Source organism: Gorilla gorilla, chromosome 2 (genome assembly GCF_029281585.2).
Source record: "Gorilla gorilla gorilla isolate KB3781 chromosome 2, NHGRI_mGorGor1-v2.1_pri, whole genome shotgun sequence".
Classification (NCBI taxonomy): Eukaryota; Metazoa; Chordata; class Mammalia; order Primates; family Hominidae; genus Gorilla; species Gorilla gorilla.
The window spans coordinates 157,283,480-157,301,768 of record NC_086017.1 but is presented as its reverse complement, the minus strand read 5'-3'; the positions used below and the strand labels follow the sequence as shown (position 1 = coordinate 157,301,768).

At 35.4% G+C, this 18,289-nt stretch overlaps 1 protein-coding gene across 3 annotated transcripts in view; it reads left to right on the top strand.

Moving 5' to 3' along the window:
- The window catches only part of PLOD2 (procollagen-lysine,2-oxoglutarate 5-dioxygenase 2), a 90,297-nt gene that overhangs the window by 23,527 nt on the left and 48,481 nt on the right, over positions 1-18,289 (top strand). For 2 of the 3 annotated variants that reach the window (XM_019024662.4, XM_019024661.4), the window contains exons 2-3: positions 14,771-14,862; positions 17,747-17,883. In XM_019024662.4, the coding sequence (XP_018880207.1) occupies positions 14,771-14,862; positions 17,747-17,883 (229 nt within the window). Of the gene's footprint in view, positions 1-14,770; positions 14,863-15,669; positions 15,731-17,746; positions 17,884-18,289 lie in introns of those variants that run through there. The other variant, XM_055383684.2, reaches the window with a different exon arrangement.

Genomic DNA, 18,289 nt, shown 5'->3' with positions numbered 1-18,289 from the left:
ACTTGAGTCAGATTATGAGATGCAGTATTGCATAGCAGTTAAGAGCACAGCCTCTGGAGCTAGTCTTTCTCGGTTCAAATATGAGCTCTGCCACTTACCATATATTTAAAGTTGGGCAACACAGTTAAATGTAATATTGGAAGAGCACTAATACTTGGATTAAATGAATTAATAATATCTATATGGTAGACATTGTTATTATTGTATTGTTATTACTGTTATTTTAGTAGCTATTATATCATCTCTTTACTCAGAATCCTCTACTAGCTTGCTATTACATTTGAAGTGAAAACCAGAATCTTTACAATGACCTCCTAGGCCCTGCACAATCTATTCATTCTGACTTCTGAACTCATCTCATTTTCCCTTGCATAGTCTCTTCTGGCCATTCTGGATGCCTGCTGTCCTCCCTTTTCTTCCACTGCCAATATATGAGGCCTGAACCCAGCTCAGTCATATTCTCTGTATTTGTTGTTTCCTTTTACTGGAAAGATGTCCCTCAAATATCTGCATAGCTCACTTCCTTTGCTTCAGGTCACCGTCTCAGTGAAACTTGGTTATGTCATCCAAGATAGCAACCCATTCAAGACTCCCTGCGACACTCTATGACACTTCGTTCTTTATCTTTAGCCCTGAAAGTTAAATGCAAATTTTTGTTTGTTTTTTTTTTTTGGTTCCCTGTATTGGAATATAAACTCCATGATGGCAGAGGCTTATTTTTGGTCTCTTGTCCTGTCTTGAATGCTGAGTCTCTAGAACAGTGGCACATAGTAGGCACACAGTAACATTGAAAGAATTAGTGAACTTATGGCACCTGGTTAATTCTCTGCTCAAAACCTCATGTGGTATCATCTTTCCCATGTATACCCAGTATTCTCTTAGCTGTGCCCTCTATGGCCTGTGATCTGCTCCATCTTGGCTTCCAGCTGTCCACTCTTAATTCTAAATGGTAATTTGCAATTAACCATTTCCTGTCTTTTGAATAATGAAAACACAAATCCTTCTCCATTTCTGACTAGCAAAATATTCTCATGTCTTCGAGACCCACTTAACTGTTTCTTCCCCCTGCGGTATTACCTCAACTTGTCTTGATTTCTTCCTCCTCTGATTTATCGTTGCCCTTCATTGTTTAACCTCCTCATAGGGCTGTTATCTAGAATCAGAAATACCAATTTTTTTTTATTATTTGGCATACCTAGGATGGTATTTTTTTTAGTGTGATCCCTGTTGAGCGTCATCCGCATCTCTTCATGATGATGCCTGGTACTCGGAATTTATTCCCCAGGAGCTCCCCATACAAACTGAATCAGAAACTCTTGGGGTGTGACCCAACAATCTCTTGTTTTTACAAGTCTTTGGGTAGTTGTTCTAGTCCATGCTAATGCTTGAAAAGCACTGAGCAAGGACATTGCCATGATGGTCCAGTTTCCAGACTGGGAATATCTGAGATTAAGGGTCCAGCTGGGGCCAGTGCTGTGGCTCATGTCTGTAATCCCAGCACTTGGGGAGCCCAAGGCAGGCAGATCACTTGAGACCAGGAGTTATAGACCAGCCTGATCAACATAGTAAAACCCTATGTCTACCAGAAATACAAATTTATTAGCGGGGTTTGGTGGTGAGCACCTGTAGTCCCAGCTACTCAGGAGGCTGAGGTGGGAGTATCACACTTAAACAGTGGGAGCTAATTGAATCAGAGGTCATTACATCTTAGGAGAGTTTTTGTGAATGTGGCAGATAGAGCTTCTTACTGAATCAAAATGGTGCTATAAAGCCAATTATTTAGAAGCAACATTATGGAGCTGTATTCCTGTTATTTTCAGAATTTTTATGCTTTGATATATAGAAAATACCTTTTAGTCAATTCCATCTTTTTTAAACAATTGCAGGTCATCTTGGAATCATAGTTGAAATAAATAGTATTTCTCATTAAAGCATTAACATGTCAGTTCATCATAAGTTTGGTAATTCAGAATGGAACCAAAGAACTTCATTGTTTGGAATACAGGTTGGATATCCCTTATGCAAAATGCTTGGGACCAGAGGTGTTTCAGATTTCCAGTTTTTACAGATTTTGGAATACAATCATCTGTTGCATAACGACAAAGATACCTTCTGAGAATTGAGTCATTAGGCGATTTCGTCATTGTAGAAACATCATAGAGTGTACCTATGTAAACCTAGATGGTGTAGCTTACCACACCTAGACAATACAGTTTACACTACTGTTTCTACACTACAAACCTGTAAGGAATGTTACTGTACCAAATATTTAGGTAGTTGTCACACAATGGTATTTGTGTATCTAAATATATCTAAACATAAAAAAGGCAACCCATTGTGCTATGACTGCTACTATATCACTAGACGACAGGAATTTTTCAGCTCCATTGTAATATTATGGGACCAGTGTTGTATATGTGGCTCATCATTGATGGGAACATCATGTGGCACATTGCTGTATTTATATACACATAATGAGATATCTTGGGGATGGGACCCAAGTCTCAACATGAAATTCGTGTATGTTTCATATATACCTTTTACATATAATGCAATATTATATAATGTTTTAAATAATTTTATGCAAGAAGTAAAGTTTTCGCTGTCCTCCTCACATTAGGTCAGGTGTGGAATTTTACACTTGTGGTCTTTCAGCACTCAAAAAGTTTTAGTTTGAATTTTGGATTTCTGGGCTAGGAATACTCAACCTGTAATATGAATTGGTAAAGTCTCATCAGGTTCAGTATTTCATTTATTCAGCACTATGCATATGACAAGATATCAGTGTAAAAAATGAAACTATAAAAGTACTGGAAGAAAATATGAATAATTATTTTATAATTGCAACATGTAGAAGGCATTTCTGAAGTGTGAGAAACAAAACCCAGAAGATGTAAGAATTAATGGCCGATTTTAAAAAGTCATAGAAAAATAAAAATTCTATCTGGAAAAAAAATCATACAGTCAAAACAAAGTTCAAAGATAAATGGTAAGTAGGGAGAAAATGTTCAACCCACAAGGTTTACTTGGAATTTATTGTAGAGATACAATCTTACATGTAAGAAATTACTTGTGACCATCTTTATCAATTGCAGTTTTTTAATATTTAATTTTTTTTTTTGGACAGCAGTGGAATGGAAACAGCTTAAATTTTTACCAGCACGCTGGTTAAATAATGGTTCATTCATACAACAGAATATTATATGTCTGTACTCTATTTGGAAATATCTCAAAGAAATACAAAAATTTTAAAAAGATGCAGAGTGGAATAGAGAGTATGCACATGTATGAGAAGTATTCACTTGTGCATGCATTAAAATATCTCTTAAAGCATACATCAGAACCAGTATTATTGATATTTTCTGAAGGGAAGTCAGTTAAATATCTGGTAAAGATTATCACTTTCTACATCACCTAGTCCAAAAGTTAAATTACAAATAAGGAAAGATCAGTCACATATATAAATATATTTTTTAGATCTCCAACTTGGCACGGTGAATGCTAGAATGTTTCTTGTATTTTCTGGGATATACTCCATAAAAAGATACCTCCTTACATAAAGATGAGAATTTATGACAGTTTTCAACACAGAGTGAATAATAAACTTTTTTGGAGTCTTGTGGTAATTCCATAGAAGATGATATTTGTAGTTGTCTTCATCAAATCATCATTTAATTTTATGTACTGAAAATACATAATATACAGATTCAATTTTCTAGTAATATATAGCAACTTCAACTCGTAGAACAATGTGGAGAACTTCAGCAACTTGTTAGGGGAGGATTCTGAGCTGCCAAAACTGATGCCATAAAACTTTCAAGACAGTATGAGGATGGGCTGCTCCTCAATTTAAATGTATTAATTTTATGCAAGGTAGATGCAATGGAAGATATAAAATCAATTATAAAAATCATATTATTATGTGTTCATGGCAATGTGGAGTAAAGTAAGCAAATATTTCACTATAATTGAAGACGGTAAATGAAAGTTATGACTTCTGTCCATTTTTGTTCCTGTTTCAGTCACACCACACTTTATCAGGTCTGCTTTTAATTTTGTGTAACTGATTCATTTATTTTCATTGCTTTAATTTCGGCAGACTTGTACATAAAGGCTGTTTTTTTTCCGTTATGAAGAATAAAATGTTATCTTGATTCAGGCACCTCACCCTTACAACTTTCTCTTAGAGCATGGCTTGCCTAAGCATAAGCCTAACTCAAGCTTTCTGCTCCAGGGCAACTCTCCTTATTCATATGTGAATTGGCAGGAATATATTACCTCAGCCTGCGCTGGTTTGTCCTGGTTCCTAACTTTACTATTGATCCCCTTTTCATATAAGCATTGGAAATATTTTTAGTGTCTGTGTAAAATATGAAATAAACAGTAACAGATCATATGTGTTTCAGCAAGCTACATAACCTTGGTATCAGATTTCTGGCAGGCAGTTCATATTCTCTAATAAAGCATTTGGCTAGCAGATGGGTTACCCCATCCCACTCAAAGAAGGTTTCTCATTCATTTGTGGAGGTTGCTGAAACCTTTGAACCCTTGGAATTCAGCAGATTAAAGTCCTCTCTATTTGTGAAGGGGCAGATCCATTTTCCTTTGACATTAAAATTATATCTAGTATATACATTTTTATAACATTTGAAGGGATCAGATGTGTTTTCCAAGTCATAAATTCTGGAAAATGGTCCTATACTCTTTGTTTTAATTTTTATAAAGATAGGAAACATATTGCTTTTCCAAGATAATCTTTTCATTTTGGATATTGTTTATTGTACTTTGTATGGATATGTAATCCACACTCCTCATTAATTCCCTTCTCTATTTCCACCCCAGCCAGTTCTTTCCACTAAAATCATATAGAGAAAATCTAGTATTGTTTTCTCTTCAAATGTAATGAGTTGGTGGGGAGGTAGTGCATCTTTCTTCTTTTTTTCATGTAGAAAAATTCTCAATCCCTCAACTATTCAGTAATGATGTGATTGCTAGACCCCTGAACCTACTGGTTAAACTCCTTATTTGTCAAAATTCTCCTTAATTTAGCATCCCAAGCTCTTATAATTTTCCACAGATGGGCTATACAGATTACAGTGTAATCATCACTTCTCTTGTTAAGATAGCTTTTGTTTTTGTTTGTTTGGTTTGGTCAGCCATCTCACATTTTGGCTCATTTTTGAGTTTGTATTCAAGTAAGGCCCATAACACACTTTTTTCCCCCAACTTTTTAAAGTCAAGTTTTACTCTGATTGAACCTCCTCCCCGCCATGTGTGATCATTCTTTGCTGTTTGAATTTTACTTTTCCCTTCTGAACTCTGGAAAGAATTTGCTGAAACTCAGTGTATAGTCCTTGGCTGCAATCCAGCCCTTTCATTTCATCTCTCTGTTTCTGGGAAGGGATTGGCATACATGTGGAGGAGCAGCTCCCCCCTTTTTTAATTGCTTATCATGTTTAGGTTGAGTTCTTAACATTTAGGTCATGGACAATTGTTGAGACGCAGAAGTAGAGAGGTATAGGGGTGATGAGGGCCTGTGGGATTTACTGAAGGGAGTTATTGCAAGCAGTTCTAAGTAAAGTGTTTTTTTGTACAGATTGGAAAAATTATATGGTTCATATGTATGTATTAATGACTTTCTGAAGTATATGGATACTTTTGAGATTGTGAGAATGTAAATTTATTTAAATGTCACTGTATTTATTTCAAGGTTTTCTCATAATTTTCTTGATCAGTTGTTGCTATAACATGGTTATAGAGTAGCCCACAATATTTTATATTAAAAATTACACCTCATACTAGGAAAATGGAGCTTTTTATTTTTATTTTTTTGAGACGGAGTCTCGCTCTGTCGCCCAGGCCGGAATGCAGTGGCGTGATCTCCGCTCACTGCAAGCTCCGCCTCCTGGGTTCACGCCATTCTCCTGCCTCAGCTTCCCAAGTAGCTGGGACTACAGGTGCCAGCCACCACACCCGGCTAATTTTTTTGTATTTTTAGTAGAGACCGGGTTTCACCATAGCCAGGATGGTCTCGATCTCCTGACCTCATGATCCGCCCACCTTGGCCTCCCAAAGTGCTGGGATTACAGGCATCAGCTACCGGATCCAGCCAGGCTTTTATTTTAAAATTCAAATCTTTATCTAATATTTATTCAAGTTTTATTGACCATAAATATACAAATTTTGATTTTTTTTTTGCAGTATAATCTGTATGTTTTAAAAAATGTCTTGAAGCCTTCATAGCATTTTGAAAGTAACTAGCTACTAGAAATTCTTGATCATAATATTCCTTTGAGTTCTGTCTTGAAATTTGTCAAACATTCACTATTGGGTTACCTAACAGACCAAAGCACACATGTGGGTATATCACTGGAAGAAATGAGTATCCAAAGGGATGATCAGGAAACTTAAAAAAAAAGTTCTTAATGTTGGCATGTATAAAATTTTTATTTGAAAAGAATGATAAAGATATATCATGGTTTGGTTTGAAGTATCTATAAAGGATGGGGATGGTCTCGGTGCACCTTGGTCTTTCACATATCTATTATCTCTGGAAGTCTTGATCTATCCTTCTACATTTGGTATCTAGTTAGTATTGGACCTTATGGTTCTAGAAGAGTTTATTTTTAACTTCATGACTCCTATCCAGGACCATTTGTCTTACAGCCTTTCTGTAAATAACTGGCGATACTTGCCCTCTCCATCCCACTGCACATACTGCTATGGTGACCAACTCATTCCAGTTTGCCTAGGACTTTTCCAGTTTTAAAACTGAAAGCCCTGTATTTCTGGAATCTCCTCAGCCCTGGGCATACTGGGATGGTGAGTCATTCTGCATACTACCCTCCACTTTTCAGCACTTCTCTTAATTTGTGGTTTGTCTGTTCATTGTCCAGAGTGGGCTGTGGAAGCCCAGGCATCCATCTGAAAGCTAATGTGTGTGAAGATGCCCTCTATGTAGCATTAGAGGTTGGAAGTGACTTTTTTCTGTAAGAATACCATTGCCCCTCTTTTTCTACAAAAATGGTAGGAAATCATTGGATGTCTCTTGACACATCCTTTTTAGGTTTTTTTTTTTCTTGTTGAAATTGTGACGTGAATTACTCTTGAGGAATTTTTGTCTTGAATTTTTTTCAACAGTTCTGCAAAATAAAATTAATTCTCTTCAACAATTCCACAAAATAAAATTAGACTTCGTGCCTTCAGTTTGTCATAGTTTTTGGTGACTCAGTACTTAACAAAGCAGCAAAATTGTGTGCAATGAAACCTAGGAAAACCAAGTTTTTTAGTAACTGTGAATCCTGAGTTGTCTTAGATTGGTTACCACTTAACTGCAGGGTCCTGGATAAGTCTTGTTTTCTCTTTAGATTATGGTTTCCTCCTTTATGAAAGAAGTGGGCTTTGCTAGACTGACCCTGAGGTCATAATTCACATTAAAGGAAATGACTTTCAGTCAGTGGAAGAGCAGGGTATGATTACTTTATGTACCAAATACTTATTTTCTGGAATCCATTTGGAGTCATTTTTATATCTCTCTAGCTTTGCCTCTGAGTACAGAACACAGCATAATGCACTATCCCCATAGTACCTCTTTCAGATAAGACTTTCTGACTGTAGCTAGGATAATCCCCAAGACCACCTGCGGGTTCAGTGATTCACCAGGAGGACCTACAGGATTCAGCATATGGTTGTACTCATGTCTATGACTTATTATTGTGAAAGGATACAAAGCAAAATCAGCAATGAGAAAAAACACGTGGGTGAGGTCCAGGGAAACCAGGAATAAGCTTCTAACAGTTCTTTTCCAGTGAAGTCACACAAGATCTGCTTAATTCTCCAAGCAACTAACTGGTTGTGACAACATGTGTGAAATGTTTACCTACCATGGAAGCTCATTAGAGATTCAGTGCCCATAACTTTTCTGGAGAATGGTCACATAGGCAGCCTCTGTACCAAAATTTCAAGCACCCAGAAGGAAGGCAGGTGTTCAGCATAAACTGCATTGTTTGTATAATTTAGCCACAGTGAGCCATCTTATCTAGGAATGATGGGAACCCTTCCCATTGGAAGACCATCTGGAAACCATATGGAATCCAACTTTTCAGATGCCTGCCAAGGACCAACCTTACAAGCAGACCTTTCTAAGGATAGAAGTCTTAAGTTGCTATCTCTTTTCTGAACATAATAAAACTCAATGATTGCTTCAGCCCTTAACCTGTTGTCACCAGGGGAGGCCACATGACATTGAGGAATAACTCTGAAGTTCTACTTCTGGCCCTACTAGTAATTTGTTAGGTGACTTTGGCTAAGTCGATTACTTTACTGGAGTTTAACCACCTGTGAATTTGAGATGATTATGCTAACTACATAGGGATTTTGTTAAATTATTTTATTCACACGTACATGCAAGACATATGATATTACTTGCCCCTGAGTCCACTCATTCTGAAATGTTTTTTAAGAACCTGCTGTGTGCTTAATATTGTGATAAGCTCTGGAGGTCTAATTGTGAGCAAAAGAATGTTCTCTGCCTTCCTGTAACTTACAGTCTCATTGGAGAGAGAGACTTTAATCTCACATAATTTGAGATTATTCATAATTTGAGATTATGCAAATTAATATGTAATTACAATTTGTGGTGAGTGCCCTGAAAGAGAGGTAGAAAGTGCGGTGAAAACATGGGTACTGGCCTATTCTAGTAGGTCAGAGAGGGTCTCTCTAAGGAAATAGCATATGGGTAAGAATCTCAAGTTTACCTAGGCAGTGGCCACATCAAGATGTCAGGGAGGAATATTAGATAATGGTCTTGAAAAGGCTCTTCTCTTTGAATGGGAGGGTGCAGGCATTATTAGAAAATAAAAAACAGGCCAATGTGGTTGGAGAAGAGAGAACAAAGGGGAGAGAGAAAGTGGATGAGATTGGAGAGGAGAGAAGTAACCTAGGACCACATTGTGGTAATGGAGTTTCTCTACTATCCTAAGAGGGTATTTACCAATGAAGTGACATGGTCAGATATCTAACTGTTTTGAAATGATCACTCTAGCTGCTTTGTAAACAGAGGTTTAGAGTGTACAAAGTTGGCCTAAGAGGCGATTGCAGAAGCCTGAGCTAGTGCTGATTATAACTTGAGTTAGAGTTATTATAGCTTGCTGGGAGATGGAGAGGAATGTAAAGATTTGAGAAGGCGTATCTAGAGTTACTTGCTAAACTGTTTGAATAAACAGCTTCACGACTATTTTTCCATAATTTTTAAAAACAATCTGTATAGCATCTCTGGTAGAGAAAGGGATGGGAGTTATAACTCGCTGAGTTTTGCACATCAGCTACAATCTGTCTTGCACATGCATCCTTTGAATATATGTGTAAGATGCTGCCTAACACATATGTAGGAGTTTGTGTCGACTGCTTTATATATACTAACTCATTTTACTCTCATGGAAATACTGTCAGGTAGATGCTATTATTACAGACATATTACAGTTGAGACACAGAGTTTAAATAACTGACCAAGTCAAAACCAAGAAGAAATAGTAGAGCTGGGATTTAAGCTTAACTACTTTGCCTTCAGATCCATATGGCCAGCTATATGGATAAGTAGCAAACTTATGACCCTTAGGCCAATTCTGGCCCTTGGCTGTTTTTGCACAGCCAGCCAGACAACTACAAATGTTTTTTACATTTTTAAAAGGTTGTAAAAAAATAAGGAAAAAATCAAATTGTATTAGACAGTGTATGTGGCCCATAAGGCCTGAAATATTTACTATTTGACCTTTTGCAGAAGTTTCTCAACATCTCTATTATGCTAACTTTTACTATGAAAACAATTTTTCTTTAGTAGAAAGTTGAGAAACAGTAATCTTTACAGATAAAAGACATGTCTGGTCATAAAATCAGTTAGTTGTAGAATGAGAACAGTGTACTCACAGTTACTTCTGTGGCACAATAATTTTTTTTTATTGTTGCCAGTTTAAAATTAAGAACTGTGTTTAAAGTTACTTGAGAAGATATGGATAAAAGGCAGCTGGGCTAGTGCTGAGTTATTTAACTGTGATGCCCTCATTAAGAAAATTGATTTCAGTGCCACTGAGACTCTGTCTCAAAAAAAAAAAAAAAAAGGATTTCAGATGGACTTCATAAGCTGCTTTAGCATTTGGTGACAGGATATATTAGCAAAAACACTTTCTGTTTTAAAACCATGGTTTGTTTTTGAATAGAAAAATTGTGTCACCACTGAATATTGGTAAATTGTGTTCAGATATCAACAGCTATTTGGAGAAAAAAATGACTCCAACAATGCATTTTTTTTTCTTCTAGAGCTTTGAGGACGTAGCATGTTTTGGCCTTTCTAAACAAATTGACATCTTGATTTTTGGGGAAATTATGAAATTCATCTGAATTTTCAGACAGAGCAAAATATTCAGCCATTTAACAAATATTTATTAAATCTTACTGTAGTGATAGACATTTTGGAGGATTATGTAAAGATGATTACATAGTCTGCCACTGATTTTCATTTGGTAAGTTGTTGTTCAAATCTACCACACTGTATAGATGCATCACCTGTTTCTTATTCATGGAAACTGTATTAATCTGTTATCTAATAGAGTCCGAAGGTGGCAATAGAGGTTACATTTGGCTACTGATGAGCTTCCATTTGCTTGTTTTTTTTAACCTCATGGTGCCAGGTATCTTGCTGAAACGAAGAAAATGAGATAGCTTTTGCTATTATAGATTGGTGGTATTAGTGGTTGGCAGGTGCCTGTTATTGAAGCACCATTCCTTAGTCATCTCACTGTATCATTCATTTGGCTTGTGGAGGGTGGATTGGAAAAGGTATTAATTATAGTTATTTAAATTATAATATTGTTTGGTTAAAGAACTCTGTATATTTTATCTTTCCTTATCCTTAGATGTGTCAGTCTGCTAAAAGATTTACATTGCATAATTTTCTATCTTTCTTTTGATTGGAAGTTTAGAGATTTTACATAAAGTTGTACTCTGTCTTTATAGGAATTCTATATTTTTAGTTATTTGATAACTTTCCATACTATTTTCCACAGAGGTTGAACTAATTTACATTCCCACAAGCAATGTGTAAGTGTTCCCTTTTCTTTGCATCCATGCCAACATCTGTTGTTTTTTGACCTGTTAACAATAGCCGTTCTGACTGGTGTGAAATGGCATCTCATTGTGGCTTTGATTTTCACTTCTCTGATGATTAGTGATGTTGAGCATTTGTTCATATATTTCTTGGCCACTCGTATTTCTTTGAGAAATATCTCTTCAGCCATCCCAGTACTGGGTATCTACTCAAAGGGAAAGAAGTCATTACATAAAAAAGACGCCTATACTCATAAGTTTATTGCAGCACTCTTCACAACAACAAAGTCATGGAACCAACCTAAAAGTCCATCAGTGGTTGACTGGATAAAGAAAATGTGATATATATATATATATATATAGACGATGGGATACGACACAGCTATAAAAAAGAATGAAATCCTGTCCTTTGCAGCAGGATGAATGGAGCTGGAGGCCATTATCCTATGTGAGCTAACTTGGAAAACCAAATACCACGTGTTCTCACTTATAAGTGGGAGCTAAACAATGGGTACACATGGACATAAAGATGGAAAAAATAGACACTGGGGACTCCAAAAAGCAGGAGTTTGGGAGAGGGTTGAAAAGGGTTGAAAAGTTACCTGTTGGGTACAGTGTTCACTATGTGGGTAATGGATATACTAGAAGCCAAATCCCCACCAATATGCAATATACCTATGTAACAAACACGCACCTGTATCGTCTGAATCTAAAATGAAATTTAAATAAATAATAAAAAGAACTATTCAGCTGAGCTCATATTGCTGAACCATACGAAAATAAAGTTTTATGTTTTTTAACACTGAATTTTGTGTTTGTATGCAACAATGAGTAACTGAACGAGGGACTTGGAAAATATGTGTTGACTCAATAAGTGAATGAATAGATGGAAAAATAGTAATTATAGGGATTTTTAAACATACAAAAAATGCAGTTTCAGTATTTATCACATATGGCCAGTCTTGTTTTAATCTATCTACCCCAATTAACTTTAAAACAGATTGCATGATATCATTTGATTGGGTATTACTTCAGTATGTGTCTCTAAATTATAAGGACTCGTTTTTAAAAAAAGTAAATGAAATTAGCATGCTAAAAAATTAACTAATTTCTCAACATCACCAAATACCTAATTAGTGTTTAAATTTCTCTAATTTTCTCACAAATGCTTTTTTATAGCTTTTACAAATCAGGTCCCAACTCAGGTCCATGACTAACATTTGTTTGAAATGTCTCTTATGTTAATATTCTATATATTTCCCTTCCCTTTTGTGCCTTTTGCCATCGATTACATAAATCATTTGTCCTATAGAATTTCTCATGTTCTGAATTTTATTGCTGACATCTCTTTCCTGTCACCATATCTTTGTCTCTTTATTTCTGGTAAATTTGTAGCATAAATGGTAGTGAAATCTGAAAAGTACGTATCCAGTTTAGGTTACATTTTCTAACAGTAATACTTCATAAATGGTGAGATGGTTGAATTCTTGAATTGGTTAAAAAAAAGCATGTGGGTGATACATGTCAACACTATTTTTTTTTCTCCAACTAAGATTTTTTTCTTATCATAGTCATGATACTGAATAGCAACTTAGAGGAAACAGCTGTTCATGTGTAATATTACTAACCAGACCTTTCTTTAACAAAATTACGTATTTGTGATTTGGTTGAGGTTATTTATAAAGAGCAACAGTACTGAAACAGTAGGAGTTCTTATTTGGCATAGGATTGCTGGACGTGGTCAGACTACACATGATTAAGCTTTGCCTTCTGAGTCATTGGATTTGGTAACATTTTTGTCTACTCAAGGGTCTGGCCAACTTTACTTTTCCTATTAAGGATGATGAAATCCTTGCTGTTAACTTTATACTGGAATTGTAAGTGTGAAAATCCATCCAGTAAAAACTGAAACTTGTAGTTAATTCTTATGATTTATATAGAAAAATTTAAGAAATGTAACTTTAAATAGAGTAATTTTATTACAGATAGACTTTAAAAAGCTCTTTGTTCTTATAAAATAAAATGTGGTATTCCCTATTTTGAAATTTACTCTGAATAATGTTAAATTTTCATAATCAGTTAAGCTTTGTTTGAAACTTTATAAATGAAAACTTTTTTAAATAGTTAATTTTAAAAAGTATTCTTAAAATACATTTACTAGGGCCTCATCACCTAGGCTGGAGTGCAGCCGTGTGATCTTGGCTCACTACCATCTCCACCTCCCGAGTTCAAGCGATTCTCCTGTCTCAGCCTCTTGAGTAGCTGGGATTACAAGCGTGTGCCACCATACCCGACTAATTTTTGTATTTTCAGTAGAGATGAGGTTTCACCATGTTGACCAGGCTGGTCTCAAACTGCTGCTCTCAAGTGATCTGCTCACCTCGGCCTCCCAAAGTGCTGGGATTAAAAGCATGACCTACCGTGCCTGGCCAAGAAATACCTTTTTCTTAGAAAAAAATCTAAGAATGTTGATGTTTATCTTCATGGAAATTATTTTTTTTTGGTTGACTATTGAATGTTTGAATTTAGTATTTCTTTGTATATTGTACTTACTTATATTTTATTGTAGTTACTTTCAAAATTTGACAGATAGATACATTGGTTCATCTGCTATAATTTTTAACTGATTCCTATAATGCATTATTGCCATGTTTGGTGATTGTTGCTTAGGGGATACTCAAAACCTGAATTCTTTTCTTATAAATAGAGGGCAGGTGAGAAACAAATGATGTTACTCAGAGAATATTGAAAAGATGTTAGTTTTGCTTTCTTAGTGTGAAGGTCCTTCTAAATCTTCAGTTAAAAAAAAAAATGTTCCAGCCCTTTTGGCATTTGTTGATGCACTTGTTTCTTTTGTGCATTTTCCAACATGCCTTTTCCTATTAAAAATGATCATTATCTGTAGTAGCTTATGTAGGTGTTTTGAGACAATTCCTTAAATCTATCTAATTTTACTAAAAAGAAGTGTTATGTTGGATTGAAAGTAATATTTCATTATAAAATGGTAGCTAATAGTTGTATATTTACTAGGGCAGTGATTATTTTGATTCCATTTATTCTTTAAAGAGAAACCAAAACACAGTAAATAATGTTGTTGCTTATAAGAATTTTCATGAAAAAGCAATCCCGGATAGGAGAAAAAAATTAAAATTTTGTTTTAAATATTTGCTCCCAGTTGTCACAATTTATTTTAGAAAATTAGAATCAGATTTAATGATTGTATCTGTTTTTTTGTGTATGTCATTATTTTGATGAATGTAATTTGCTGATCTCCTCACTGATGATGTCATAAATCAGGAATGATTTATAGATGATGGTGAAGTTTGTTGATTAGATAATGTCAGAGAATCTTAATCATGGATTATAAAAAAGTTCATTTTATGGAAGTTTTTCTCAATATTGAAATACTTTATTGATGGCATGATTTTTCTTAATCATCAATGTACTTTTTTGCATTGAAATAATTGTCATTTGAAGGTTCATCATTTGGCAGTAATACAACCAATTTGAGTCATCTGTTTTTTCGACAGCTCTTTGTTTAGTCTTGTGTAGATCGGTAAACCAAAATATTCCCACGGGTTTAGTGAGGTCTCAATTACTGTAGTGAGTTGTAAAATGTGAGCATTTGATATCTTGGTAAACCTTCTTTTGTTTCCTTTTGTCTTTGCAGATAAATTATTAGTTATAACTGTAGCAACAAAAGAAAGTGATGGATTCCATAGATTTATGCAGTCAGCCAAATATTTCAATTATACTGTGAAGGTATGGTATATCCTTTAACCTATGAAGATCCTATAATGTGTGCCTAAAGTATGTTTTTCATAACAGCAGTACAATCTGTAATCCTCACAAGGAAGATAGCATTTGGTTACATAATTGCTGTTAGTTCATGTAGTTTTTGGCTTTATTAATATTTCCTAACACAAAGAAATGGTGGTAAATGCTTGAGGTGAGGGGATAGCCAAAGTATTCTGATTTGATCATTACACATTATATGCCCGTATCAAAATATCACATGTACCCCATAAATATGCAACTATTATGCACCTGTAATAATTAAGATAAAATAATGCTGTGCCACTCAATAATTTCTGAATTTTTGCCAATGCTTTGTATAAATATACTCTATAAAACAGCAAAAAAAGTTAGTATGTATTTGCATATATATATATAATTTCTTTCTGGCAGGTCATGTACAAATACAATGTAAATAAGATTTGGCAGGGATTTTTTTCACTGATTGCATAATTTTTTCTGTAATGGGTTTTGCTATCGTAGGAAGATTCTTTGTTTACAGGGAATTAGAAACAAATGTGAAGAGGGTGCCTTTTCTGTCTATTATTGAGAATTGCTTTTGTTTTTGCTTTTTTTGTTTGTTTGTTTGTTTTCATTTAGAGGAATTTGGGAGGATTGTTAATGTATTTTTAACCAAAGCATTTTAGAAAACTTATCTCCAGGTGAACATCTCATTGACAAGTGATCAGAGGAAACTTGGGGAAATTGATAGAACTATTAAACTCAGCTATGAGAGGCCTGCCATTTTATTTACTTACTTGTTTTTTTTAATAGAAAGAAGGATCTGTCAGCCAAGTCTTTTCTACAAATAAGAGGAGAACAAGGAGATACCTAGGTAGGAACACAAAAAGCAAAAAACTTTTTTTAAAAAAAGAAGAAAGATTACTTTTTGGAGAAAAACTGATCCATTCGAGTATGTAGTATATTAAAAAGGTAGTTTTTATTAAATAACTACTGGAATACTAAGTATAGATGTAAATATAGAACAGCTAAGTGTTAATATAGAACAGCTAATAAACAGCTAAACTTTGCTGAAAAAGAGATGTAGTGGTAACAACTAGATGTTTAATATAGGATAAATGAAAAACATGTTAGAAATATGTTACTATGATAGATGGAAAATGTAGCAGTATGCACTGATAGGAGACACTGTGGAAATAAAATTAGGATAAAATAATGCTGAAATCTAGTTGGGGAATCATTAGGGTTCAGACTGGAGAGAGAGTAGAATGTTTCTTATGTGCAAGGCACCTTGTAAGGAACTTTATATATGATATGCTGTTAAGTCACTATATGAACCATGTAAGGTAGATACTACTTTATTTCTGGATGAGGAAAACTTGTCCCAAGGCAAATAACTATATAAAGTATAATATCACATCTTGGACCCCATCCCCACTTAACTTACTGGAGTTTATGATCCTTTTGCTCTCTCCTCATGTAATGCAGTGGTTCCCAAAGTGTGGACCCCAGACCACCAACATCTGCATTGCCTGGCTACTGATTAGAAAGAAAAAATAATCAGTCTCCACCTCAGACCGACTGAATTACAAATCCTGGGAGTGATAACCTGAATTCTGTGTTTGAACAAGGCTTCCATGAGATTCAGATGCACACTGAAATTTGACAACCACTAGTGTAGTGGAAAGAACATAGAGGGTGGTGTTTAACATGGTGTATTGCACAGAGTAGACTCTCAGATGTCGTTGGGTCCAATGTTGCTTTAGGATTAGGGATTCCAGATGGGTTGTGGAACAAATCTCAGGGCCAGAGGAGGCCAATTTTTAGAGCAAGTACTATTAATGCTTCTAGATTAGCCTAGTTTGAATCCAGATCCAAAACAGCTTGAGTTTTCTTGGGTTGTGTTTTTCCCTCAACCTGCCACATAGGAAGTGATAAGTTATAACAGGACATTTGAGGCTGGGAGCCCCACAGGCTTTGCCGGCAAGATTTATCTCCAGCTCAGTATTAAGTAAAGTTAGAACTAGTGGTATTTATTATTAAATTTTATTTTATCCTTTTCTTGTGTGTTTATTTTTAATTTCATTCTCCATTAATTTCCCAGATCTCTTAGTAGATCATTATAATGGCAACTTCAGACTTTGTTTTGATGAAATGAAGAGAAAAGGTGTGTGTTGTGTGGGGGAAGGGACGTGTATTGTACTTTCTGTTCCCTTAGAGTCAGTGTATCATCATGCATTTCCAATTCAGGGAGCAGCTGCTGAGGCTCAAGCAAATAGTGAAGAGAAAGGGTACAGGGTAATTAAAATCAAATTTAAATTAATCGTACTTAGGCAATATCTTGCATTGAAAAATCCTTATTAAGCTTTAGACAATTACATAAGTTTAAGATGTGTAAGGTAAAGGAGGTGATTTTTTTCTTGATGCCCTCTGCAATTCCCTGAAAAACCCATTTTGGTTCAGTAGGAAAATCACTTAAAGGCCCCTCATCAAGGAGTCACTGAGCGTCAATGTTGATCATAAAGATTTCCTGCCAGATTGAAAAAAAAGTGATATGGGAAATTTATTCATTTTTCTTCTTTATGGTCTAAACAAATAGGAATAAAATGATGCAATGTGAGAAATACTTTCTGGGTCTACTTCCTTGGATTAGACTCACAACTTTTGAGATGGTAAAAATTGAGAAGGGCATTTTGGGGATGGATAACATTGAAGAATTATGATCTGATTTAGGCACCTAGATTTTTTTTTTCTAGAATCATGATTTCATGAAACATTAGAAGAGTGGTTACGGTACAGTACTGTTCAAGTTGATGATATCTTTAAGTTTTTCATAGTACTTTCATAATTTGAGTTTTGCTCAGGAATGAAATGTTGATTTTGTTTATAGGTCCTTGGTCAAGGAGAAGAATGGAGAGGTGGTGATGGAATTAATAGTATTGGAGGGGGCCAGAAAGTGAGATTAATGAAAGAAGTCATGGAACACTATGCTGATCAAGATGATCTGGTTGTCATGTTTACTGAATGGTAAGAGAAACACCCTGTGGATTTTAAAATCTATATTCAATTACTTTTTAAAGAGCTGAGATTTATATTTGTAGATGATGTATTAAAATATGGTTGGGCACGGTGGCTCACGCCTGTAATCCTAGCACTTTGGGAGGCCTAGGCAGCTGGATCACAAGGTCAGGAGTTCAAGACCAGCCTGGCCAAGATGGTGAAACCCCGTCTCTACTAAAAATACAAAAAATTAGCCGGGCATGGTGGCAGGTGCCTGTAATCCCAGCTACTTGGGAGGCTGAGGCAGAGAATTGCTTGAACCCAGGAGGCAAGGTTGCAGTGAGCCGAGATTGCGCCACTGCACTCCATCCTGGCAACAGAGTGAGACTCCATTTCAAAAAAAAATTATTGACAAGGAATTATTGTTTTAAAA